This window comes from Silene latifolia, chromosome 6 (genome assembly GCF_048544455.1).
Source record: "Silene latifolia isolate original U9 population chromosome 6, ASM4854445v1, whole genome shotgun sequence".
NCBI classification, from domain to species: Eukaryota; Viridiplantae; Streptophyta; class Magnoliopsida; order Caryophyllales; family Caryophyllaceae; genus Silene; species Silene latifolia.
This window is the reverse complement of record NC_133531.1, coordinates 119040483-119066562: the sequence shown is the minus strand read 5'-3', so window position 1 is coordinate 119066562 and position 26080 is coordinate 119040483. Positions and strand designations below refer to the sequence as shown.

Below are 26080 nucleotides of genomic sequence, written 5' to 3'. Positions count from 1 at the left end.
ACCACCAACGCTAGGTTATTATAACATAAGGCTTTGAAACTTGGACGAAAATGACTAATTAATGAAGCTGACTGACTGGCGATCGGTTCCACACCTGCTGCTATGACGTCAGCTCACAAAGGCATTTCATACTTGACCAATATTATTTCCAAGAAAATCCATACCTTTACTTGTCTAAAAGGGCACTGCTATATAACATTCCAAGTTGACACTCACATGAACCAAATTAGGATACACCAAATTACCGGTAATTCCGCTTAAATCTCCAACAAAATAATCTAACATGAATGACCCAAAACCCTAAGCAATCCAACACGGTCCGATATAATACACACCAATGACCAAACCAAATCGTCGAGACCTAAACCTGAACCCAACGCAAAACCGACCCAGACCACCCATCTACGTTTTCGGACCTACCCATCTGCGTTTTGTTCATTCTTACCTCCCAATTTATTCGTTCTTACCTATTCTCTCGCTTTATCCAGGTCTCATATGATACACAAAACACAGATCATATATATATATACTTTTCACATTTCTGAATTCTCACTTCGTGGTTTTGTCTATGCGCAGCCCTATACACACTCACATCGTCACCATCATACAAATCATCTTCATCAATCATCTGTGAGTTCATTTCCATACCCCTTGAATTAATTCCTCAAAGGAATTAATCTTTTACCCTTCAATTTTCCCCATTTTTCTCGCATTAATTTACAGTTAGAATTTGTTTGTTAATCTTTGATTGAATCTTAAGTTTGTCAGCTACCCTTTTTATTATTTGATCAGTATTAAAGTGGGTATTTATTATTTTTGTTAATTGTTGTTGAAATTTATAATGGGTTGTACTGTGAGAGAAAAGCATATTAAAACTAATCGTAGAGGACGATCTGTGAAACCTGCACAACAATCTGATGTTGATCATAATCATTTAAATGATAGAACTTCATCTATGGCTAAATCCATGCTTGAATCTGAGCTTAAACCATGGACTTACAACCTCGGTTTCGATGAAAATAATAATTGTAATAAAACCAGTAATGAGAATATCAATTCTAATGGTGCAAACCCTAGCAATTCATCAAATTCTAGCACTGCTCCGAACCCGGGTTTTGATGATTGTGGGTGGGGTTACTGTACTGAGGAACAATTGATGAAGATTCTGCTGAAACATTTGGAGTTTTTGTATAATGAGGCGGTTTCAAAGCTGGTTGAGCTGGGCTATGATGAAGAGGTTGCGTTGAAGGCGGTTTTGAGGAATGGACATTGCTATGGTGGTATGGATGTGTTAGCGAATATATTGCATAATTCGTTGGCGTATTTGACTAATGGGTGTTGTGGAAATGACGGGATACCGGAGAAATCTGAGTTCTTTTTTACTGAGTTGAAGCAGTTAGAGGAGTATACACTTGCGGGTATGGTTTACTTGTTGCAGCAAGTCCGTCCCCATTTGAGTCGAGGAGATGCCATGTGGTGTCTTCTTATGAGTGATCTTCACGTGGGACGTGCGAGTACTATTGACATTCCGATGCTTCAGTCACCTAGTAATACATCCTCACCTAGTAATACATCCGGTAATGCAATGTACAATATGGAGAGTGTTAATACCAGTGCAGCTGATTCTAAAATTATTCTGCCCCCAGGGATGTGCCAGTTTCATGGGGGTTGGGGTTTTGGAAATAGGGCCAATTCCGAGGCGTCTGTTAATGGGATTGGCGAGCTTTTTTCGTGTTCAGAGGCAAGCATTCAGAGGGAGTTTGAGTGTGCTAAGCGGTTTAATCTCAGTCCTTCCATGAAGTCTTTGTTAAAAAGGAATGTTGCAGCCTTTGCTGCTGGGTTCCGCTCAAAACAGAAGCAACGGCAGCCACAATTGCAGTCTCAACCTTGTACAAGCGTAACAACAAATGGAGATTCCTCAAAAGTATCTGATGTACCTAGTGAGGTGTGTCAAGAATCTAACCAAGAGATTGATTCTGTGTTGAATAAATTCCGTGATATGAATCTTGATGAGAATTTGGAGAGTATCACAGAGGATCAAAAGGATGAAATAGTCCTGACTTTGTTGCAACAAGTAAAAGAATTAGAGAAGCAGGTGAAGGAGAGAAAGGATTGGGCTCATCAGAAAGCAATGCAAGCTGCTAGGAAATTAAGTAGTGATCTGACAGAACTTAAGATACTGAGGATGGAGAGGGAGGAGACCCAAAGGTTGAAAAAGGGAAAACAGACCTTGGAAGATTCAACAATGAAGAGGCTTTCAGAAATGGAAAATGCTTTAAGGAAGGCTAGTAGCCAAGTAGATCGTGCAAATGCCGCTGTTAGGCAGCTTGAGATTGAGAATGCTGAAACGAGAGCAGAGATGGAGGCTTCTAAGTTGAGTGCATCAGAGTCTGTGACAACCTGTTTGGAGGTTGCAAAAAGGGAAAAGAAGTGTTTAAAGAGATTGTTAGCTTGGGAAAAGCAGAAGACAAAATTGCAGGAGGAAATCGCAGCTGAGAAACAAAAAATTTCTTCGTTGCAACAGGAACTGGTGCAAATTAATTCTGCTCAAAGGGAAGCTGAGGTACGTATACCTCCATTCACTGTGTGTGTGTGCTGGTGGTTCTTTATGTATGTGCACATCTTCTTCATGTCAGCCGACCCCAAATCATTTTGGGATTAAGGCTCTGATGTTGTTGTTGTTGTTGTTGTTGTTGTTGTATTGTGCTCCACATTTCCATTATTCAGTGAGAATTATGCTGCATTTACACAACATTAATTTTATGTTTTTTCATTTTATTTTCCTGCCACTTCAGTTATCTTGCTTTCTAACTTATTTTGTGTATTGTAGGTCTCACAATTATTTTTCTCATTTATATTGCTTTTGTATTATGCTATATCTGATTATGACATCATGTGTGTAATGGTCTAGTGATTTTCTTGCTATCTTGGTTCCTTGGGAATCAAATAGTCATCCTAAGAAATGTATATTTCTTTGCATGATAATGCATAGCGTTCCTTCATATTGCAGATGATATTCTATAAGAATATTCATATTGGATTCTGCATTTCTGGAACAGACTTGAAATCAATGACTTTCCGTGTTACTCTATTGTCACTTTTTTCATGAGGTCTCATAAAGTAACAATATCTTTTTGCTTTAGTTATATTTTACTATTTCTAGTATTCTTTTGGCTTGGGGTAGGAACATGACCCACTTTAGTTATTTTGGGAAATATGTGTATTACTCTTACTTCCTTGGAATTGTGTGCTGAAATCTGCGAGACTTGATTTCGTTTGGCATGTGTCGAATTTTAACTCTTTTACTGTGAAGTTTTGGCTTTGGTACTCCTAACATTGTAGTCTGTAGCTATAACTTCCCTATCTTGAGTTCTTTTCTATCCAAAGAAGTACCCCATGGACCTGGGTTTTTTAGTGCAATTTAAATGAACTGGAAATAGTGTATTTCCGGATGTATCAATATTCGCCTTTGTGGATGTCTTGCTCAATATTAACTGAAGGGGAACCAGAGAAGCATCTGTTGATTTAAGGCGTAAGCGCAGCTGATATCTAGTTATGAACAAGAAAGGGGAGGTACGGGAGACGACATACCTAAGTTGGGTCCAATGCCGGTTTCTGTAAATCTTCCCTACAGATGAATGGAATGACAGATGAGCGGAATGACGGTTTTAGTTCAAACTGTATATGCTTTTGATGTCTTCTTCCTTGTTGTCTGACCTTGCTCGTGCTTTCTTACGTCAACGTTCTTTCTATACAAGGTAGGCTATAGTTATTCTCGTGCTCTGAGCATTATTTTTGCGTTTGTGTGAGCTCTGAAGTCATTAACATATTAAACGAACTTTTACGTGTGAAAGAGTTAGCCTCAATATGATTATCAAGATTGCATTCATATTTTGATTTTATAGTCGAGCCTTTAATTGTTGATAAATAATTAAGAATATTTGCTTGCATCAACATAGTACTTGAATGCACATTTTCAATTATAGCAGGATAAAGTACCTTATATACAGAATACCCAAGTTTCAGTTGCATGATCGCATATGGAGATCTGAGTATCTCACTGAAAGGCACACCCAGAAAACCTTCTTTCCGGTGTTCCATTAAAAAATATCAAAGCTATTATTATACTTCATATATAGACTTCATTTTTGTAACACAAAAATTGGACAAATCACAAAAAATATATAGTTTTCTCGTGTCATAGATTGCTGGCTGATAAAGTTTCCATCTTGGTTGAACTCTGTGAGAGTGTCTTTCCAAACTTTGAAAGTTGCATATCTTTCTCTGCCGTGGTTATGCTGTCTTTCTAAGTTTCTACTCAATATTCTTGTCGACTTGTTGTCTCTTGTCTTCTAGGAGCTTTCCGATGTATATCTATTCTAACTTCATGGAATTTTTTCATAACACTGCCTTTGGTATTATTTGGGTCACGATTGTCCCGAGTTCCAGCTCTAGCTTAACTTCAGATATTACTGAACTTTGCAATACTTTGCAATACTGAGGAATTCAGTATGTCTCGAGATCTTTATGGTAGAAAGTAGGATTTTCTCTCCTGATTAACTTTAATTGGTTACTTGAGGCAACAAACAGTCGTTTCCTCTAATTCCGATGTATAACTGGCTTCTTTGATTTATATTTTATAAACATTACGAGAAATTGAAGTCTCTAGTCAATCTATTCGTGTCAAAAATTTAAGGTACCATGTCTTTAGATCAAGGGAAAAGAATGAAGTGAAATGAAAAAGAGAATAAATAAACAAACCTTTCGAATTCTCCTTGCTATTTAGGTGGGTAGTTTGGGATGGGGCAATTTGTTCAAAGCCTCATTAATTGTCAGCTCTTGCTTTCTCACCCAAATATCCACCATGAGTACAACTCCCACCTGTCACTCTCTTTCTTCTCTGCCATAGCTACTGCAGCCAATCACCATCTATAATTCTTATTCAGCATGCGGTTATCAGATCAGGCCAACTAGAAATGCCAACTGACAGTGTGGAGAGGATGGTGGCAGTCAGGCCTTCCCTTGAACAAGGGTGTTGTTCTGGAGGCTGACGTTTGACAGTGACGTTTGACAGTGAGGCAACCTTGCCTAATTTTTTATGAATACACCACATGTAGTAGTCAGTTGCCATCAAGTATGTCAGCTAATATTTAACACCTTAGCATAGGGTGGTGTTGGGCCGGCCGAAGAGCAGAGGTGGATGTGGTTGAGGAGAATGGTGGGCCGGTCAAGGAATGTCGGTAGTTAGGTGGTATATTGGAACTTTGATGTAAAGAGTGCAGGGTCAAGCTCTATGAGGTTGTTCCGGTGCTGATTGCTATTGTCATTACTTTATGTTCTATTGTGCTTTTAAGTGGGGTTGGTGGTGGTGGTGAGGATGGTAGTGAATGTGTGGCGCTGGTGGTGATATTAGATGATGGGTAGTGGCTGTGGTTTCAGTGGTCATGATCATGTTCATAGTACTATAGTAGGGCGTATATCAAAGCTTTTGGTGGAGGGCTCTATCGTTGAAGCCTCAATGTGGGGAATGAGATTAGGAGCTAGGATTAACTAAACTTCATCAAATGGAATTAGGGTGTCCAATTCTTTTTCCCACTTATTTCCCTCGAAATAAATGGTCCCTAGTTTCTTATGGTCGAGCAAAAGAGATTATTTTCCGGGAGATTTTCTGTTGCCTTTTTTTTTTTTTTTTTTTTTTTTTTTTTTTTTTTTTTTTCTTTTTCCTCTTGATGCTCAATAGAGCATAATGATTATTATGGATTCTAGTACAAGGAGTTGGTTTAAATAGATTAAAATTTTCTGATAGGAAGAATTAAATTGATTGTTATGCGTAGTTACTCCGACTGCCTCTTGTTTTTCTTCATGACTCATGGGATTGAATTGTTTTTCACAATATAGGAATGCAAATATACACATTTCGTGACATTAGCCTAAGATGAATAAAACTTCAAGGTATATATGATATGCTCTTTTTTGAGGAGAGTATGGTGACGGAGAGGGCACAATGGAGGGAAAGGATACATGTTGATTTCTAGTATTTGATATTTTTTTGACATATTTAGTGTTTTTATTTAATTTAAAAAATTAAATTATTTGTTCTACTCTCCTTTATTACATTTTTACCGACCACTTTCTTATATATTTTACTTGGTTTACTTTTAAGGCATTCCGGATCCTTAACTCTATTTCGGTTTTCAAAATCGTTTTAATCCTTTCTCTCGATTTAAATTTTAAGTTTTTATAAAAGAAATCTGAAATTCGATTTTAAAACCTGTAAGTTTACCTTGACTTTCCATTACATTTTCGCTCCCCCTTTATTTTTCATTTTCCTTTTCTATTCGCTTTTTGAGGTGTACGTTCACCTATGGATGGTTCTAAAGGATGATTCATGTCAGCCGACCCCAAATCATTTTGGGATTAAGGCTCTGATGTTGTTGTTGTTGTTGTATATATGATATGCTTTTAGTTTTGGCTTTAATATTCTTATTGGAAGCACCGTCATCTGACAGAGCCAGATTTTGATGTTTGCCTACGTAAAACTCATTGTTCTTTTGGCCTGCTGACCGATCACCTTGGTTGCATAACATGGTTTTGTGTTTAGTTGTACAACAAATTCAGCCAGTAGAATCATACAAAATTACGGAATGTAGGAGCATGGCTACTATTAACCGTGTTTATTTTTTCATTGTTTTTTGCATTGTGTACATTTCTAATGAAGCTAAAGATACTCTAAAACTTTGACTATGGAGTATGATGGATTAAAGCATAATGACTAATAAAACCGTCTCTTCTTGTACTGTGTAGAAGTAGTTTGTCGACACTTTTTATTACGGGTCATCTCAAAGAACGTTTAGTGTTTTTCAATACATAGGTAGGTTGTAGGTTATGTACATATGAGCCTCCTTATCTTACCCCAATAATGTGGAGTTTTTGAGGTACATTATATGCATTATGTATCCTTCTCTGTTGTATTTTGTCATTGGGCTGTATTGCTGTAGTTATTAATTCTTACTTGCCCACTTACAGAGACACATAAATTAAGGTTGCTATATTTTAGCCAGAAGACTTTTTCTGGTCGCAGTAGTTCTTCTGTTCCTTGCATTCACGCACATTATGTTCTATTAGTAGTTTTAGTCTGTTTTGCTTCAACATAATTGCATGCTGTTTGGTTCCACCTTGGATACATTTTTTGCTTTTTGCAGACTGGTTTTCTACAAATTCTTCTAAATATGAAATTTTAAAAGTGAAAGATAAACATTAACAGGTGTAAACTACTCGTAATTGTTTTAGCTGTGGCTGCTGCATTTTAAGGAACTAGTGCTGTTCTTTAAATTGGAGCAACTGACTGCAACTTTTTCTGCAATTTTTTGTGTAATTAATTTTATTTTGGTTCCAGATTAGTACTCCCTCCATCCCGGTCATTTGTTTACGTTTGGTTTTGGCACAAAGACCAAGGAGGGGGGAGGAGACCATTTGTGGGTGTTGTTATTGAGTGACAAGTAGACAACGTGTTATGTGGATGATCAAAACTCTTAAAAATATTACCAATATAGAAAGGTAAACAAATGAATGGACACCCATAAATGGAATAGGTAAACAAATGGCCGGGACAGAGGGAGTATATTTTTGCTATGGAATGTGGTTGGCTTTGTCAAGTTTCATTACCCCATTTGCCATCCAATTTAACCAAGCTCTTATTTGCTCACAGACAGCTTTTCACTTGAGCATTATGTGTAGATGTCAGCTAGCTTAGTTGGGAAAGTCATGACTGATTATAGACATTGTGTGATGCACTTTTCAGTATGCACTTTTGTTGGCAACTAAACCTATTTTAATTTTCATGTGGCACTTGTACGTCCTTGATGCGTTTCACTCCAATTGACTCCTCACTCCCAAAAACAGACCAATGGTGACGAAAAAGTGGTGTAGGATTCAATACTTTTCACAAATTTGTTGCATTAGGAGTTGTTCTAAAGCTACTGTGTATTAATTCCTTTAGTGAATCCTCCCAGGCAAAATGGAGACAGGAAGTAAAGGACAAGGAGCATGCGATGGCACTGGTTGAAGAGGAAAGACGTTCTAAGGAAACAACTGAGGGCAACAACAAGAGGAAGCTCGAAGCCTTACGCTTAAGGATAGAAATCGATTTCCAGCGTCACAAAGACGACCTCGAGAGGCTCGAGCAGGATCTGTCCCGCCTAAAGGCAAGCTCTCAGTTAACTGAGACAGACGGTCCCACCTCAGATGTCTTTCCTACAAGAACTCCTGAAAGAGCTAAACATCAAGGTCAAACTATTGCACATCTTCTCCATGAACTAGATGAACCCGAAAGGGAAGGTGGTGAAAGGGAGTGTATAATTTGTTTGAAAGATGAAGTTTCCGTTGTGTTCCTCCCGTGTGCTCATCAAGTCATGTGTGCTGGTTGTGGCGAGGACTACGGGAAGAAAGGGAGAGCTACTTGTCCTTGTTGCCGAACCCCAATTGAACAGAGAATCCGTGTTTTTGGAGCGAGTTCTTAAAGACAACTTGAAGACTTGCTACAGGTTAGTGCATAATGCACCCTGAGATGAGGCATGTAAATAAAAGAGGAAGATTTCATACATGAAATAATTAGCAAATTGTGCAACATTTGCTACATAAGTTCAGTGACATTAAAATTTCACATGGCACATACATAGAACTTGATCCAATATGTTGCGATTTGAGAGTTTCCTTTTTAATATCTGAAATACTTGATGAGCATGTCATTGTTGATATATCTGCAATATCGTCTCTAATTGTTTGTTTTGGTCGTCGTAGTTTACTGGAGTCATATCGTTGATTGTTTCAATGGGTAATTGGTCGATTGAGTTTTTAACCAAAAAAGGTCGTTTACTAAACCGCGTTAATTTAGGAGGGAGAATTTTACCGTCTTGTAATATCTGTTCAGTGTTGGATGCTGAGGCCATTTTGTCAAGGCTATTTATTCGGCCATCTGTCAACCGTTTGTGGCGACACGTGGCCCAAAAAAAGGCCTTTTGCTTGAATTTGTAAGTTGAGGCTGTGAACACACGGGTGTTTGTGTAATACAGCTGTGTGTACTGCTACTGTATCGTGAACGTGAGAGAGCAACCAACCTGGGTTGAAATGCTAGCAAGGTCGGTCAAACAAGACCCAAAGAATTCATTCCAAAATGGAATACTCGAGTAAAACCAAATGACGATTATCATGTACTATGTTGGTGATTAGGTGTAATTGGTTTATTTAGCGTACTCGAGTTTGGTCGGTAAGTTCGATGTATAATTAACTTTGGCAGAAATTTCTGAAGAGCAACGAATAACTATGTGGGAGGTCTTGCCCAAACTTTGACGCCAATTATTTACCCAACAGTAATTAATTTTGGCAGAAATTTCTGAAGAGCAACGACTCTAGAACAAAATAATAAACTAAATATATCTACATATGTCAGATATGAGAGAAGAAGATTAACAAGAAAAATATCAATTATTTTCTGAATCTTTTTTTTTTTTTTTTTTTTTGGTGGTGAAAATATTTTCTGCATCTTGAACAACATAATAAACTAAATATGATAAGTCTAGTTACATCTCTGTCTTTTGTGCCAAAAACAGAGAAAACGCCTTAACTCACTAATATAAGGATCGAATGGGTCTATCACAAAACGAGGGCGATTTGGTGTATTTTAATCATTGTTTTCCTGTTCGTATACATCTGATATCTAACATATTAGAGATTTTCCCATTTATACCCCCGTGGTTTTCACTTTTCCCAACTTTACCATCGCGTATCAGAGATTACTAATTGTACCCCTAAGCTTACCTAATGATTCCCAACCGTGGCTAATCTCCAATTTTCCGTCAAATGTTGTCGTTAATTGCCAACATGGCACGCTTAATGCGACAACAATGCATGACTTGGCTGCCAACATGGCTGATGGGGCATATTCTGCACCCGCTGACCGAGTCAACATATTGAGCAAGGTCAAAGCCAAAAGACAGGAAGTCAACGTATTAGACAGCCTAACCGACGCAGACTGTCGGCTGTCACTGGGTCTCGGCTAGGCAACTAGCCGCCCGGAGACACATCCGCGTACTCATATCCAAGACCCCTCGGCATGGAGTCAACAAGGCCACGGCCGGTCTACCATGGGTCTCTCGGCGAGGGTAGAACAGGTCTTTCCACCGCTTCTGCCACTTGGCCACTACGTGACAAAAGGTGAAAGTCTATAAATACTCCTCAATCCTCATTGAGAAAACGATCCAATAATCCACAATTCACCCTAATACTCACTATAAATCTGGTATAAACTCCCTTATCTCTCTACAATATACTTTGCCAAGTAACACACAACTTAATCTCTTTAAGTTTACTGACTTGAGCGTCGGAGTGAGTTCGCTCGATACCAAGCCGAGCCCTCAGTTTGTTCATTGTTTCAGGAGAGGCCGAAAGGAAGAGTCAAGCAAAGTCATCATTCTACAAGCTTACGTGGTAACAAATCCTGCTCCGGAATTACACCCGGAACAATTCGGGTGTAATTCCGGAGCAATGGCATTACTAAAACCCCTTCTACCATTCACTAGTCATACCCTTAATTTCATTATATTGACGGTTTTTCTTATTTATCGTCTCACTCACGCTTTATCGACTTTTAATTATTTGTAATGTCCCGCCTTATTCACACTCACCAACCTCTTCACTCTATCCTATTCCTCAACCTAAACCGCCTCCTACCTTGCTCTGCTGCCCCCCACCTCTGTCAGCCTCCGTAGGTCCGTAGGTGGGCGTAGGTGAGGTCCACGGTGGCTGGAGGTGGCTGTTGTTGGTGGTTGAAAGATGGGTGCATGAGATGGTTGTTGTTTGTATTGTTTACGGACGGGGGTGGAAGAAGGGTTTGTGGTGGCTGTTGCGGTGGTACATGGTGGTCGTGGATGGTTGGGATGTGATATTGGAAGTGGAGGGTGGTGAGTGTGGTGAGTGGTGGCTGCCACGGTGGCCGAAGGTGGTAGTAAAAGCTCAGCAAAGACCGTCTGAAATTAGCAGCTGCTCCTTTACTTAGTTTATTTTTCCATGATTTGGCGTATTTTCACCTCCGCCATTGCTTCTCAAAATCCCGTCTTGCTCTTCCGTCTCACTTTCCCGTCTTGCCTGCACATTAAATTAATATTATAATAATAATACTAATATTACACATAAATACAATTAATTTTTAATTATAAACTAATACGACTAATTATTTTAAATTAGTAATTAAATGAGCTTATTAGACAACTAAACACACAAAATGAGTCGGAATAAGGTAATAGGACAGGGCTAAACCGTCCTAAATTAGGACGATATCATTCGCTCACTGTTGCGGCGTCTTTCTCAGGTACCCTTGAAACCCTAACCCACAAATCCATGTTATTTATTGTGTGAAGCTATTGGGGTGCTGGATGCTGCGATTAAGGATTTGGGCTCAATAACGATGTGAAGTCGGGTTTCTGAGTTTGAATAAGACTGAGTTAGAGGGTGGTTTGAAGAGGATTTGGGCGAAATTTTCTGGATTTAATTAGATCGATTTTGATTCGGAATCTGAAAATAATAAGGGTAGTTTGGTCATTGCAAATAATTAAAAGTCGGTAAAACGTAAGTGAGACGATAAATTAGAAAAACCGTCGATATAATGCCATGTAAGCAGCCATGTTGGCATAAGGCGTGCCATGGTAGCACTTAACGGCCAAAACAAACGGAGTAGCCAAGTTTAGTCACGGATGGGAGTCATTAATTAAGTTTAAGGGCACAATTAGTAATCTCTGATACGCGAGGGTACAGTTGGGAAAAGTGAAAACCACGGGGGTACAGATGGGAAAATCCCAACATATTATTAAAGATTGTCTCATACAAAACTTATCGTAGATCAAACTTGTTTAGAATACTGAAGAATTTCTGTAAATTACCTGGTTATTAAATTCATTTGTCAATATAAAATTAGTTTTTAACTATCTACAAAAGATATGTTTTTGTATCAAACCTCAAAAATCATACTCTATTTTTAGTTTGTTTTGCTAAAAAGCAATGGTAAGATTGTACAAGTATGAACCCAGTAGATTCTAGAGAGATTTTATCTTTTTTTTGAGTCTTGGGGGAGAAAATTGTGCGTTGAGGTAGAGGCTAATAATACTTCCTCGTGAAAGTTGTAGCTGTAATGTATTGTAGCCGTAATTTTAATGCATATAAAATGAAGTGACCATGTTTCTTTGTTTTGCAACTACTTGGGTGAATTGTAAATGTTATTGGTTAGACACGATAATAAGTCTTTTGTAGTGCTGTAATTAGAAAAATTGGCCGTTACGTGTAAATGTTACGGAGTAAATTTAAGAATTATCGATAAAATTAGTGGATTTTATATAGCAGCTCAGCGATCGAGTAAATATATTTAACCAACAACATTATTATTATTATATGAAGCATTCTATAAATGCATCTATATCAATATTACTTGGAAACATTTATGTTACTTTCTCGTTCTTTTTGACTTTCTTCCTATATATAATCATGTGGCCGTACTTTTGATTGAAGGCATGTGAATTCCATTAAACGAAGAAGCTAACATCACTCTCCAGTTCATGTTAAAGTGTAGCAACCAATACTAAATTAACCTCCTCCAAATTGCGCCACTCTTCCTCTAGTTATATGTCATTTTTGCCTTTGAATATGCCCATTTTAGTTTTTAATTTTCCCACTTAACATTTTAAATAATTTAAGAAAATATAAATAACATGGATGAAAAGATATTTTTAGAAAATACAATAATTTAAGAGAATACATTGTACGGTAGAAATTACACTCACAAAGGGATATTTTTAGAAATTCGGCTCTAATATCTAAAAGGAATAAAAATTGAATATGATGTTTCAAAATGTTAAAATGACCGACATAATTAGAAAATAAATTGTGTACAAATTATAGTGTAAGACCGTTGTATGATGCGATCAAGTAAAGAGTGATTACTTTTTATTGTTATAAAATGACCACGTTGGTAACTATTTAACATAAAATAGTTATTATTTATCATAAAATGCTCATTTTTTTATGTGTCCCGATCGCACACAATAATTGTTTGTGACATTTTGATAGTTCAGACCTACGTGACTACACCCAAAGAAGTCTCAGCCACTGGCCACCCAATAAAATCTGACACCCACAAACCTATATAAATACATATACTAGTGACAACATCTTTACAATTATATTAGCTTTAAATAATTCAAAGTCCCACACTGATCTCCATTTGTGTTTAGTTAATTCCAAAAGATTCAAACAGTAGTCCAATAATTTATAAGCCACTCTTAATTAATCATCATACTTAATTAACTTACTTGGTTCCTAGGGAGCTAAAGTAGTAATGCTCCATTCAGGGACTATGTGCATGGACTTAGCAAGTATGGAGGCAAAAACTCAAGAGATTGAGTGTGGTGCAAGGAATGGTATGGTGAGTATTTACAGTTATTGGATTATGAAGATTCCGCGTTTTGCGTGTAAAACGTTCTGGATGGTCGGACGTGAGGATCCAAGACGAGTGATCCATGCATTCAAGGTCGGCTTGTCGTTAACGTTGGTTTCCTTGCTTTATTTGCTTGAGCCTTTGTTCAATGGTGTTGGACAGAATGCTATTTGGGCTTTGATGACTGTTGTGGTGGTGCTCGAGTTCACTGCAGGTTAGTTTCACAACTTCTCTTCATTTGAATACTCTAAACTAAACTAAATACTCAGTATTAATTATTGAAATGAATTGAACTTGTTTAGTATGTTATGGAGTATATGATGTCGAAAGTAACTAGATATGATATATATTATTCTAACTAGGAGCTACATGGCTGGTTTGGTCGTGTTATCTTCGTCTGACGTTCTTTGAACCGAACTGAACTGAAAAGAACGAAGTTATTTCACGTTACTACGTGGCAATTGGCAAGTTAGTTATGTTGATGCGAGAGTAACATGAAATGATGCATTTTTAACTATAGCCTCCTTGGTTAAACTTGCAGGAGCAACTTTGTGCAAGGGACTGAACAGAGGTCTCGGAACAGTCTTGGCCGGATCATTAGCATTTTTCATCGGGTTTATTGCCAACCAATGTAGCCATGTGGTTCGAGCCATTTTTGTTGCATCAGCAGTTTTCTCAATTGGTAAAGTCGTTAGCTCTTACGAGTTCCTAGAAATCGATAAATAATTGTACTAGGGTCTAATGGTGTAATCAATCTTATGTTTGATGATGTAGGGACATTGGCTACATATGTGAGATTCATTCCATATATAAAGAAAAACTATGACTATGGAGTGATGATATTCTTGCTAACATTCATCTTGATCGTCGTCTCAAGTTTTCGAGTTAGTGATGTCCTGAAGATAGCACAACAGAGGGTATACACTATAGCCATTGGATGTGGAGTTTGCCTGGTAATGAGTCTTTTGATATTCCCTCATTGGTCAGGGCAAGACCTCCATGATTCTACCGTCTCCAAGCTTGAAGGCCTCGCTCGATCAATTGAAGGTATTTTGTTTTAAAGATATTAAAATTATAAAGGATTGTCTAATTTGGACATTCTAGAGAGGAGTGGTGAGATTTTAACCCGTAATCTCTTGGTCACACGGGCTCTGATAAACTCATACCATGTAAGAAGACCATTTCAACCAAAACCCAAAACCTTAAGGTGTTGGTTGAAGTCCAATTACCGATTTTATAGTGTGGCACATCGAATATCAAATAATTTTAATGTAATATATACACGGAGTAAAAACTTAAAAACATTCATAACAACTTAAATCGTAGTTTCCGAGTATGTCACTGTATAGAATCCTCGGCGAATCCATTGACTATCAGCTTCATGGCTTATATGAAAGTGATCGACCCCATAGGTGACCACCATGGTATTGTCCTAGAGAAGTTGGCATTAATTAGTTCACAAGAAATATATGAATGTTGCTAAGTGATTCTCTGAGGCTGGCATCATTTTTCTGTCACTGTCTATTTTATTCAACCACTTGCTTTTATTTAGTTATTTATTTATTTATTTATTTATTTATTTTTGTGTTGCTTTTGAGTCATGAGAATCAAGCGACGTTAATATCTGGTATGAAATGAAAATGATGCAGCTTGTGTGGACCAATATTTCAAAGACAATAATACAGATGCATCAGAAGATGATATCTCAGATGATGATCCTATTTACCAGTTAGTTCTTGATTCAAAAGCCACCGACGAAACTTTGGTAAGTACCTTAATATTAATTATTGTTAACCATGTTAGGTCGAATGTCGATGTGACACTCTTCTTCTAGTCATGACATGAGATGACACTCCAACACTTCATTTTAGTCCAAACTTAGACATGGACTACCAATTGATTATTTGACGACAATGATAATAGTTATGTATGAGTAACATAGAATTAACGTATAATTAATTAACTAATTATGTCAGGCATTATATGCAAGCTGGGAGCCCTGTAACACAAGGTTTTGCTTCAGATTCCCATGGAAGCAGTACGTTAAAGTCGGAACAATTCTTCGCCATTTTGGTTATACTGTTGTCGCTTTACACGGTTGTTTGCGAACTGAAATTCAGGTAATTTATCTACCTTCCTCAGTTTTGTTGCCTCGTCGTAGCATAAAACCGTCTTATAATACAAGCTTTAATTTAACCAATGTTAAATGCATGTTATATACTGTAGACACCAAAAGCAGTACGAGCATTGTTCAAGGAGCCCTCCATAAAAGTAGCATCCGAAGTCTCGAAAGTCCTACGAGAACTGAGTAACAGCATTCGAAACCACCGCCAATGTTCACCTACAATCCTCTCTGACAACCTCCACGACGCCTTAAAATCCCTAGACACCGCCCTCAAATCCCAACCCCGCCTCTTCCTCACCCCTACACTAACCGCCTTCCACTCCGCCTTACATAAACCGCCTTCCTCCGGCACTGCAGTCATTCCAACGTCGAAGACAGACAACTCTGCCCTAACTGAGTGGCGGACGAAGAAGGAGAAGGGTGGGGATGCACGGATGTTACGGCCGACCATGAGTAAGATTGCCATAACGAGCTTAGAGTTCGCAGAGGCGCTGCCATTCGCGGCATTTGCATCGTTGTTAGTGGAGACGGTGGCGAGGTTGGATATGGTGATTGAGGAGGTTGAGGAACTTGGTAGAGTTGCTAATTTTAAGGAGTTTGTTAAAGGGGATGATAAGGTGGTGGTGGTTGATTGTGGCGGTGGTGTTAATTTTGGTAATAATGGGTTGCGAAATCATTTGCCTTCTCATGGATGTGAATAGTTTTGTTAACGGAGATTTCATTGGAAAAATGTTTCCACCATTTACGAGTTTTGTTTGTCTATGGGATTGATGATTGACACCATTGGTGGGTTAAAATTGTGAAAATTGTTTGAACATTAACGACAAACACACATTTATTGTATGCAATTATTTAAAGGGAAATGATACTTCATATTTAAGCATTTAATACCCTTCTATATTTGACATTAATTTAGAAATTAGAAAGTAAATTACACATAAATTAATATAATTAATGCATATACTAATTATTTATTTCCTCTTTTAGTTGCTTAAATACAACTCACTCTAAGTTCTATTTATCATAACCCTTATTTAAATAACATTGTGGTTTAATGTACGGTGTCATATATTGCAAATTATGCTTCATAGGAACTGATAAGAAAAAGACTAGAATGTCGTAAATCCACTAATGAACCTATCAAACAAACAATTTTTAAGGCAAACTATTTATTTATTTTTTTTAATTTTTTTTGGCATAAAACGAGGTTTACCTAACTAGCCATAGCCTTACACGCAAGCCTATGTGCCACATTATTAAACGATCTAGGGATATAACTAATAGCTAAACAATGAAAAAAAGGCAGGTAAGAAAGAATGTCTTCAAGGACCGCCTTTAGAAGATGATGTGGTCGCTCGATGCCAGCCAATTGACCAACAAGAGAAAAACAATCCGTAGAAATCTCCAAGTGTCGAATTCCTTGTTCCCGAGCCCACAGAAGGACCATTCGCACTCCCAAACCTTCCGCTTGAGAAGGTGACTCAACTCTAATCCTTCTATCAGCGTAGAACCATCGTTCTCCAGTTCCTGATAAAGCGACCCATCCAACACCGACATTATCGATCCCTTTCCAACCTGCATCTACCATAACCCGAACATAATCACAATGTCTAATTTCACCCACAAGACAGACATGGTTACTTTCGCGAATCCAGAGATGACGCTCAGTCTGCAAAGTAGTTGTTGATGATCCCATTGCTAAATTTGATTCCTTCTAAGCCACCTCAATTGCTCGATCAGCTGCACCAACAAATTTACGTCCATAGATTATAACACATAATCGGATGAAAATTCATCCCTTGGAAAAGGACTCGATTACGAATACTCCATAGACACCAAATCATTGCCAAAAAGCGGACTAACCGTTCTTCCGCTCCCTCCAAATTACCCAAATAAGAAACCCAGCCAATAATCTATTTCTCAACACTCAAATGTGAGCCCATGTCGGTATGAATACCAATCTCAGAGCAAGCCCACAACCTTCGTAACACAGGATAGTCTCGAAATAAGTGTTCCATTGTTTCCATGGCCATAACATCATTTTTACACAACTTGCATTTTGGATTCACGTCAATATTTCTATGTGCAAAGTTATATCTTACCGAAAGGGTATTAGTAATGATCCGTCATAGCAGAATTTTCCATGCTTGTGGTCCAGGAAGACGCCACAAAGTCTGCTTACAAAAGTTACGAGTAACAGCGGAAGCCCTTACCTTATCCTTATTTGAGCCTCATCGTTCTATGAAGTCCGCAAAAAGAACCCCATAACCACTCTTCACACTATACTCCCCATCATTAGTATGTAGCCAATACACTTCATCACTTGTCCGTGTCCTACAAATGGGTTTGGCTAAAATAATCATAACACTATCATCCGCAAAAAGTTGGTGAACCAAGCCTTCATTCCAAACCACATCCGCGCCATAATTCACCCGTCTTGTGAGTTCTTGAATCTCTAAATTCCTAAAATCCGCATGCTCCACCTCTAAGAGATTCTGCTTGGGCTCAGGACACTCTCCTCCAACCCATTTGTTCGTCTAGACATTCGGTTTTGAATCCAGACCCGGCTTCCATCCCACATGTTGTCTCACAAAAGTCAGCCCATGTAATACACTTCTAGCACCCCATGATAGGTTATTTCCATATTTAAGCGCCAAATCTTCTGAAAGCACTCCTTCACCAAGAAGCTTTTTCCGAATTACTCTCGTGAAGAGCGAGCCATGCCCAGAAAGGATCCTCCACCCATATTTTGCCAACACCGCCTGATTTAAACATTCAATATTTCTAATCCCAAGACCTCCTTCACGTTTAGGTAAGTTAAGAAATTTTTGACTACACCAATGATTCATGCCTCCCAAATCTCCTACCCGCCCACCAAAAATGTGATAATAAAGAATTTACTTTAGTAGTCACACTTACCGGTATTTTAAATACCGATAGAAAGTAATTAGAAATATTTGATAGGACGGAGGAAATTAGAGTAAGTCTTCCCGCAGGTGATAAAAAAATCCCATTCCAAGAGGAGATCCGTTTCATCACAATATCCACCAGACCCTTAAATAAATTTCTCTTTGATCCTTGAACTTTCGTAGGTAAACCAATATATTTTCCAAGCCCCTTATTGCCTTTGATCTTTAGGTTTTTCAACCCACGGTGCGCATTTGCAAGCGTAATACTCGGACTCAACATAATTCCCGATTTATCTTCATTCATAATCTGTCCCGATATCTTGCAATAATTATCCAAAATGACCCTTAATGATTTGGTCAAATTATGATTGTCCTGCAGAAAAAACACCGCATCATATGCAAAGAATAGGTGAGAAAGCAGTTCTTCACCCCGACACAAACTAATGCCTTTCAAGGTTCCATTATTCTGTGCACGGATCAAATCCGAAGAAAGAGCCTCCATGCAAAGAACGAAAAGATAAGGTGACAAAGGATCACCCTGTCTTAGACCACATTTTGGTTTAAATAATTTTAGAGGTGCTCCATTGAACAGGACCTGATACGAGACAGTGTTAACACAATTCAGATCAATGCTATCATATGGCTAGGCAACCCAACCTTAATAAGAACATCCCTTAAGAAGTCCCATCGAACACGATCATAAGCCTTACTCATATCAGCCTTGAATGCATACCGACCATACTTTCCTTTCTTATGGGAATTGACTTTATGAAGTGCCTCATGTGCCAGTAAAATGTTGTCAGAAATCTGCCGTCCCGGAATGAAGCATTTTGGAACTCCCCTACCAAGTAGCCCATCACTTTTGAAAGTCGATTCGTAATACTGTAGACACCTCGTTTCTGCACCTCCCGCCAACCACCCGGTGATGATTGGGCCGCATGTTTGATTCGCGGAACGATTTGTGACAGTTCGTAAGATTATCGTCAAGTGATTGCTCAAACATTAATGTCTACCTCTTAATTGTCATCTACGTGCCGATACGGTCGTTTTGGCAGTAATTAGAGTACATTTGGAGTCCGGGTCAAAAACCGTCTTCATTTCCTAAAACCGTCAAATCCCGAGTCAAAGCAATGGGATTGTCTACCTAAGGTTAGGATGTCATAAAATGTTGGGATTATATCTCATTTTGAGTCCCATGTCACTTCTTTGGGCTAAACTAAAAGTTTACATTACAAAATGTGCATTTCATTTAGTTAAAATGATAACCCGACCTTTAGGCCCGTTTTACGAGGTCATAACGAGTTTTTTGGGTCAGGCCTATTTCACAGAAAGTTCTAGATCTTTCTTTTAGCTTTCCAACGCCACCGAAATCACCTTAATCCGAGTCTTGTAGAGAAAGTTATGCCTAAAATACGACAGGCTGTCAAACGCGTTTTCTACGCGCAGAGGAACCTACCCGGGAAAGGACGCGACAAGTCTTGCGCCTCTTCCAAGGGACGCAGCACCTGCTGCGCCTTTTCCCAGGGCTTTCTTTTTGTCCAAGTTTCCGTGTTTTAACCTAAGTCGGTTATTTCCGGATCTTTCCTTCCGTATCCTAGTCTTACCATAATTCCGTCGTGTGATTAGTATAAATAGGAGCTTTCGTTCCTCATATTTCTCACGCGAGTGTCCGCCCTTCTCTTCTCCCTTTGCATTCTAGACTTCGTTCTTACTAATTGGCGCCTACGTGCTTGGACTTCCGACCACGTAAGCTCGGATCTTCCGGGTACCGACCTCTCCCGTTGCATGACCGACCAATTTGACCACTACACTCAATCAATCTAATTAATCAATCTGTTTTAATCGTTTTCCTCTTTCGAGGGCACTCTTTCCTTGCATTCGCGTCGAGCATCACTAATCGATATCTTAGTTCTTCTCGTTCCGTCAACATGTAAGTCTGAGGGTGTATTAATCTCTCTTTTATTTATTGTATTTTAATTATTGTATCACAATTGTAAGGTTTGTGTCGAAAACATCATTAAAACCGATCTCTAAAACCGTCTTTAAAACCTTTTTGCGGATTTCCGGTGAGACAGGACGTCGAGAAAGGACGCAGCAACCGCTGCGCCTCTTGAAGGAGCGCAGCACTGGCGCCTCTTCGTGAGGGCCGCCGATTCTGCTTCTTTTCTTCTTCCTCCGTCCTCTGTAATTCGTATCAAATTTATTTCTTTTGTTTTGTTCGTCATTTAATTCTCTCACATGATAGTTTAATAATTCATATGTATATTAACCATCATCGTTAACATGTTTAATTCATATAATTCATCATAAATCCGACTCTAATCCCACATAATCAATATTTGCGGGTTTAGTCATTAAATTCAATTCGAGTTTTAGGAATTCAATTCGTTCATATTGAGTTTAAGGATTCATCGTTGATATATTTTCACCTGTTTAGTCATTAATTCATTGTCAATTCATCATGTTCAGTCTAATTCGTTTAGTTAGTTAGCTTAATTAATCATTCATTAACATCGACCCTTCACATAATTAATCCGTTTAATTCCGTCTTAACCATGTTTTGCTGTTTTATGACCTCAATCATATGTAAATAATCTGCTAATAACTTTCATCCGAGTCTAAAATCGTAATCAATCCATTAATTTACCAATTAACATTAACGGTTCGCAGTTCCGGCTTCACAGCCAGAACTCACCTTTGGAACAGACGCGGCAACTGCTGCGCCTCTTCCAAAGGGCGCGATCCTACTGCTTTGTTCGAGGTGAATTCTGTCCCTGAACTCCTTTTCTGCCTTGACCTAGTTTAATAAACGTATTAATCAACTAATATCTGTATTATCACCTTCTGATCTGTCGTGTTTTATTCTTTTATTCTTTTTTCTCAAATCATCCGTTTTAAAGGTATTTTCGACATAAATCGCCTATTTCAATGTAATTAATGTAATTTTCATTATTGTAATTTATAATTGTTGTATTCCTTTTATTGTTTGTATGTTCTCACATGTAAATGAACATTAATTCCAACTTCGACCCAATTGTTTGCTAATTAATTGTCAACCGACTTAGTCTAATTCTCACATGCTAGGATTAATCTATGGATGTTGCATTGCATGCATTACAACCGACGATACATCGAGTACGAATAACTTCCCTAATCATTAGTAGAGGCCGCTATCGAGGCGGGCGGGATTAGGTGTTCGATCAAAAGAGCTTCCTAATACGTACCCTCACCCCTTACTCCAGATCTCCGTGAGCACCCGTGTTCATTGGCATCCACGAGAGTCATTCTAGACATAGAATGCTAAGAGGGTAACGATTGCTTAGTGTTCATGTCACTACTTTGTGTCTTGACATGACACGAGGTATTCGAACGGTTCCAATTTCCCATAAAAATTGGTGGCGACTCCATACAAAATGCAAACGCTTGTCCCCGTTTCTCACCAAGCGCCCCGTGGGCGGCCGCTGTCCACGCTTTGGCGACTCCACTGGGGATAATACACTTACGTGTAGCTAGGGTGAAACTTGAACAAGGTTAGGGAATAGTTTGTACAAGACAATTGTCGGTTTTCATAACTCGGTCTTCCTAGACCGTTTTATTCGGCCTTCCTAGGCCCAACCCAACCCATTCGACCAATCGTCCCGTCTAAACGGTCCTAATTCTTATTTGGGCCTAAGGATGGATAGCGATTGACGTCATCCATACCATGATGCTTACTCTTGTTGGTATCAAGGGCCTTCACTACTTGAGGAAATGGACTAGGAATCGGCCTTACTCTTGTTTGGCACGAGCCTCTCCACAGACTTCGGGTTTGATGGTTCGGTATGGCAACCCACCCTTTAAACCAAAACCCTCTTAAATGCACTCAGCATCCCGTTATAATGCTTGTATAAATGCTTGTACATTACATGATCACCATTTTCTAAACAAAACCATGACGATTTTTTCAAAAATCAAAACCCCTTTTCTTAATCAAAATTTCGAAATAGGCCATTTGATTAGCGCAAAATCCAGTCGAAATTCTGTCCGTTTATCAAGTCAAATTTCGGGCCTCAAACCCATTTCAAAAAAAACCAAAAAAAAACAAAACGTTTTTTTTAAAAAAAAAAAAAAAAAAAAAAAAAAAAAAAAAAAAAAAAAAAAAAAAAAAAAAAAAAAAAACGTTTTATTCAAAATATTTTCCAACATGTAAATGTAAATGTGTAAATTCAATCGGGCTAAGTTAGAGTCAAAGTTCAAACCGACTATGTCCTAGTCGGAACTCCGTCGAGTCATGAACCCGTCTTCCTTTACATTTTGGGTCTTTTCAAAGCTCAAGTCAAGTCCTAAGGCGTCACGCCGTCATTTTGGACTCCCTACCCCAATTCAGTTAGGATCTAAAACACTCGAGTCACACGTTTCGAGGCTCAACACACGAGTCTCAATGGGCCTCATATTTGAGTCTAAACTACAGTAGTCTTCTTAACACCTATAAGCAAACCTCGAGTCCAGAATCAGCACGTGTCATCAATCCCGTCAATAAGGTCAATCATATAAACGTCACTCTGTCAAAGTCAACACTCGAGTCTAAGGTCAAGGTCAAACACCGTGAATCCAAACACGAGAAGTCGCTCACGACATTTCACGAATTCACAAGTCAAGTCTAGATTTGTCATCTTATCCATTTCTTTGTTGATTGCCTTAGTATGCGTGGTCCCATGTCAAATCGAGTTGTAATGCGCGTCATTTCTGTCGAGTAGGAATCCGGCAAGTTCCGTCAGTCAGCAAGGTCACGAAGAAGTTCAAGCCACAATCACTGTGTCTCTTCAAGACATTTATGCCATAGTCCTACGAGTTCAAGCTACAGTGGAAAATTTGAGCATTCGCGTCCTCACCCTAGAAAATGGAATGGTGGAAAAGAACACACCACCTAGGGAAACCTCTAGTCTTGGTCGTCCAAAGCTTACCTCTTGCAATAACCATCGTCCTAGAAAGCCGAAAACAGCTGAAAGGAAACCTGGGAGGCATCAAAGGGTACTTACCGATTTAGGCATGTCTTATGCCGATGCTTTGAAGAGACTCTCTGCCCAAGGCATGCTACATCCAATAGGGCCGACTCCGGATCCACCTTTGGAGAAACAGGTGAACCTCTGGAAGGGCAACAAATATTGCCTATATCACCAAGGTAGAGGTCATGATATTGAAGAGTGTTTTCTCTTGAAACACACCATCCAAGATATGATCGAAGGGGGCATGCTTCCTAAGCCACCTTCTGTCGGGAAATCCAAGAAAATCGACCCTCTTGGGTCTAATATCATTAAACATGACGAAGAATCATCCCTGGACTGTTCTCATCTCCTCAATCCTCGTGACGATGAAGAAATCAATGTCCTCGAAGACGAAGATATCCAAAGCAGAATGCTCATGCTTTCCATTGCCTTCAACAATAAATTCTCCAAAATAGAGGGAGCTATTGATAGCCTAAACTCTCGGCTTTCCAACATAGAGAACCAGTTCGCCGAAATGGGTAAGAAGCTTGCTGCCCAACCTCTTGAGATGAAAAATATCCAGACAAACCCTCAGCTTGACAGTCCTAAGGAGAAAGCAACAAGTGGGCAATCCATTCTTAGTTCTTCTCATCCGGGAATCAAAATCAATAAAGGCATCCTCATGGATCCTTCGTCAAAGAAACCTAACAACCCTCCAAGGTCATTTACAAAGGCTTCCGAAAATAAGGGCACACCTCCTAGGAGATTTACCAATATTGATATTACATACACCGATGCCCTTCAGAAACTCATGGAACAACGAATGTTGAAGCCCATTGGACCTACTCCTGAACCCGAAAGGAAATCCAAGTTTTGGGATGAGAATGTATACTGCAAATACCATAGAGGCAAAGGGCATGATACAGAGAAATGTTACAAATTAAAACATGTCATTCAGGATATGATTGAAAGCGGGAAATTGTCCCTCTCAACCTTTAACTCACACGGCAAGTTAGTCAATCCTCATGGATATAACAATTATCAAGAAACTTTTCTTGACTATTATCCTTCCAATGTTCCCAATGATGAGGACGAGGTGCTCAAATGGGTGAATGCTCAAAGCCAGATGCCGAAGCCAATCGCTGAAAAAGAAAATGTTCAAGCATGGGCCGATGACTACGAGTCTGGGTCTAAGATCGCGTCAAAGTCCGGGTCCGAGTCCGAGTCTTAGGCTTTCTATCTCATATTTTGTTCTAGTGTCTTTCTTCGTGTCCATTTTCATTTCTAGTGACAACCCGGGGGCTGTCCCACGAGTCACATGTCTTCTCGAGTCTATGTTAAATACATTTATTATACAATTCAATAAAAGTACACTTTTCAATCCACATATTCTATCATATCTCTTCCTCTACCCTTTTCCTGTGACAACAAGAATTGGTTTGAGACTTTTTTTAAAATGAACAACAGCACGTTCCAAATCGATGTGAGTGCACTTAGATGATGTTCCATTCCAAGTTGTAGAGGACCTGAAACTCCGTGTTCTTTCCTTACCTATTCCATGTCTGGCAGTAGAAACCACAATATAACCCCAGTTTAGGACGAGCCTATCTCAAGAGATTCTAGGACGAATCCAGACCGTCTCCCTTGTTAACGATCCATGACGGAAGGCAAGCCCATTTCCCACAATAAACAACCCGTGTTACTAAAAAAGACCAACCCGTTTCACATCAAAAAGTGCTAGTCTGACCCAGGTCCATCCAAGACAATACGAGCCATGATCAAAGACAAAGGCTCAATCAAGAGAAATGACCAAGATCAATATCCAAGACAAAAGAGTCAAAAGAAAAGGCTCAATCAAGCAAGTCAAGTCAATATCCGAAGTCAATGTTATCCTCAAAAACCTGAATCATGAATCTTAGCAAGAATCCAAGATATATTCTAGACCAAGAATCTGAATCTGAATCAAGAACAAGTCTGAAATCAAATGCTATAAAGAATACTGCTGAAGTCTAGGTAGAATCAAGACATCAATGAAGATGGTCAGCTAGCACCCTCATTTAGCCTTTCATACATCACACACCCTAAGTCCTTCTCGAGACCGTTACAGAGAGATAGTTAGGAATTTTGAGAATCCTCTCAAGCTCGTCAAATATACCCATCCTTTAGGGCCAAGACATGGAAACCTGAACCCACGTCATTTTAACCTACCTTTATGTGCTCAGGCTACATCAAGCCAAGAGACTCCATTTCCAAGCCATATTACAAGCCATAATCCCATAAAGCCTTAACACCACAAAATCAAGCTCCAGAGATTTGTTTCATCAAAGCCTCTTATTACCAAGCTCCACATTCCAAATATCCAATCCAGTTTCACCTTTACCCAAACACGGAATCTTCAAATACTTTGCTACCCAGAACGGGACATACCCCAATTCATCCTTAGGGTCCACTCTAAGTGTGCTCACACGACAAGGAAATTTTTTACAAAATTAATTATACCTCTTTGGTCTATGATCAGAGGGAGTTATCTCAAATCGATTCTTCGAGTCACCAAAGGAATACACCCTTGTGACCCTGCACTTTAAGGCCCTAACAACTTAGC

The 26080-nt window shown here is 38.9% G+C and overlaps 3 protein-coding genes across 4 annotated transcripts; 2 read left to right on the top strand and 1 right to left on the bottom strand.

Moving 5' to 3' along the window:
- Positions 1-223: 223 nt before the first annotated feature.
- LOC141587163 (MND1-interacting protein 1-like) lies at positions 224-8742 on the top strand. Of its 2 annotated transcripts, none has more exons than XM_074408605.1 (2): positions 224-2563; positions 8013-8742. In XM_074408605.1, exons 1-2 carry the CDS (start codon positions 842-844, stop codon positions 8517-8519), a joined length of 2229 nt encoding a protein of 742 aa, XP_074264706.1. In that variant the 5' UTR covers positions 224-841; the 3' UTR covers positions 8520-8742. The 2 variants fall into 2 exon arrangements, 1 of the variants encoding a protein (XP_074264706.1); XR_012519714.1 differs by having other exon boundaries at positions 378-3758.
- A 4314-nt stretch (positions 8743-13056) lies between these two features.
- Positions 13057-16475, top strand: LOC141658936 (aluminum-activated malate transporter 12-like). Its single transcript, XM_074465659.1, has 6 exons — positions 13057-13694; positions 14022-14162; positions 14255-14527; positions 15130-15245; positions 15457-15600; positions 15707-16475. Exons 1-6 carry the CDS (start codon positions 13382-13384, stop codon positions 16304-16306), a joined length of 1587 nt encoding a protein of 528 aa, XP_074321760.1. The 5' UTR covers positions 13057-13381; the 3' UTR covers positions 16307-16475.
- A 343-nt stretch (positions 16476-16818) lies between these two features.
- LOC141588564 (uncharacterized) lies at positions 16819-17301 on the bottom strand. The gene has a single exon (XM_074409998.1). The coding sequence runs from the start codon at positions 17299-17301 to the stop codon at positions 16819-16821; it is 483 nt and encodes a 160-aa protein (XP_074266099.1).
- Between the last annotated feature and the right edge of the window lie 8779 nt (positions 17302-26080).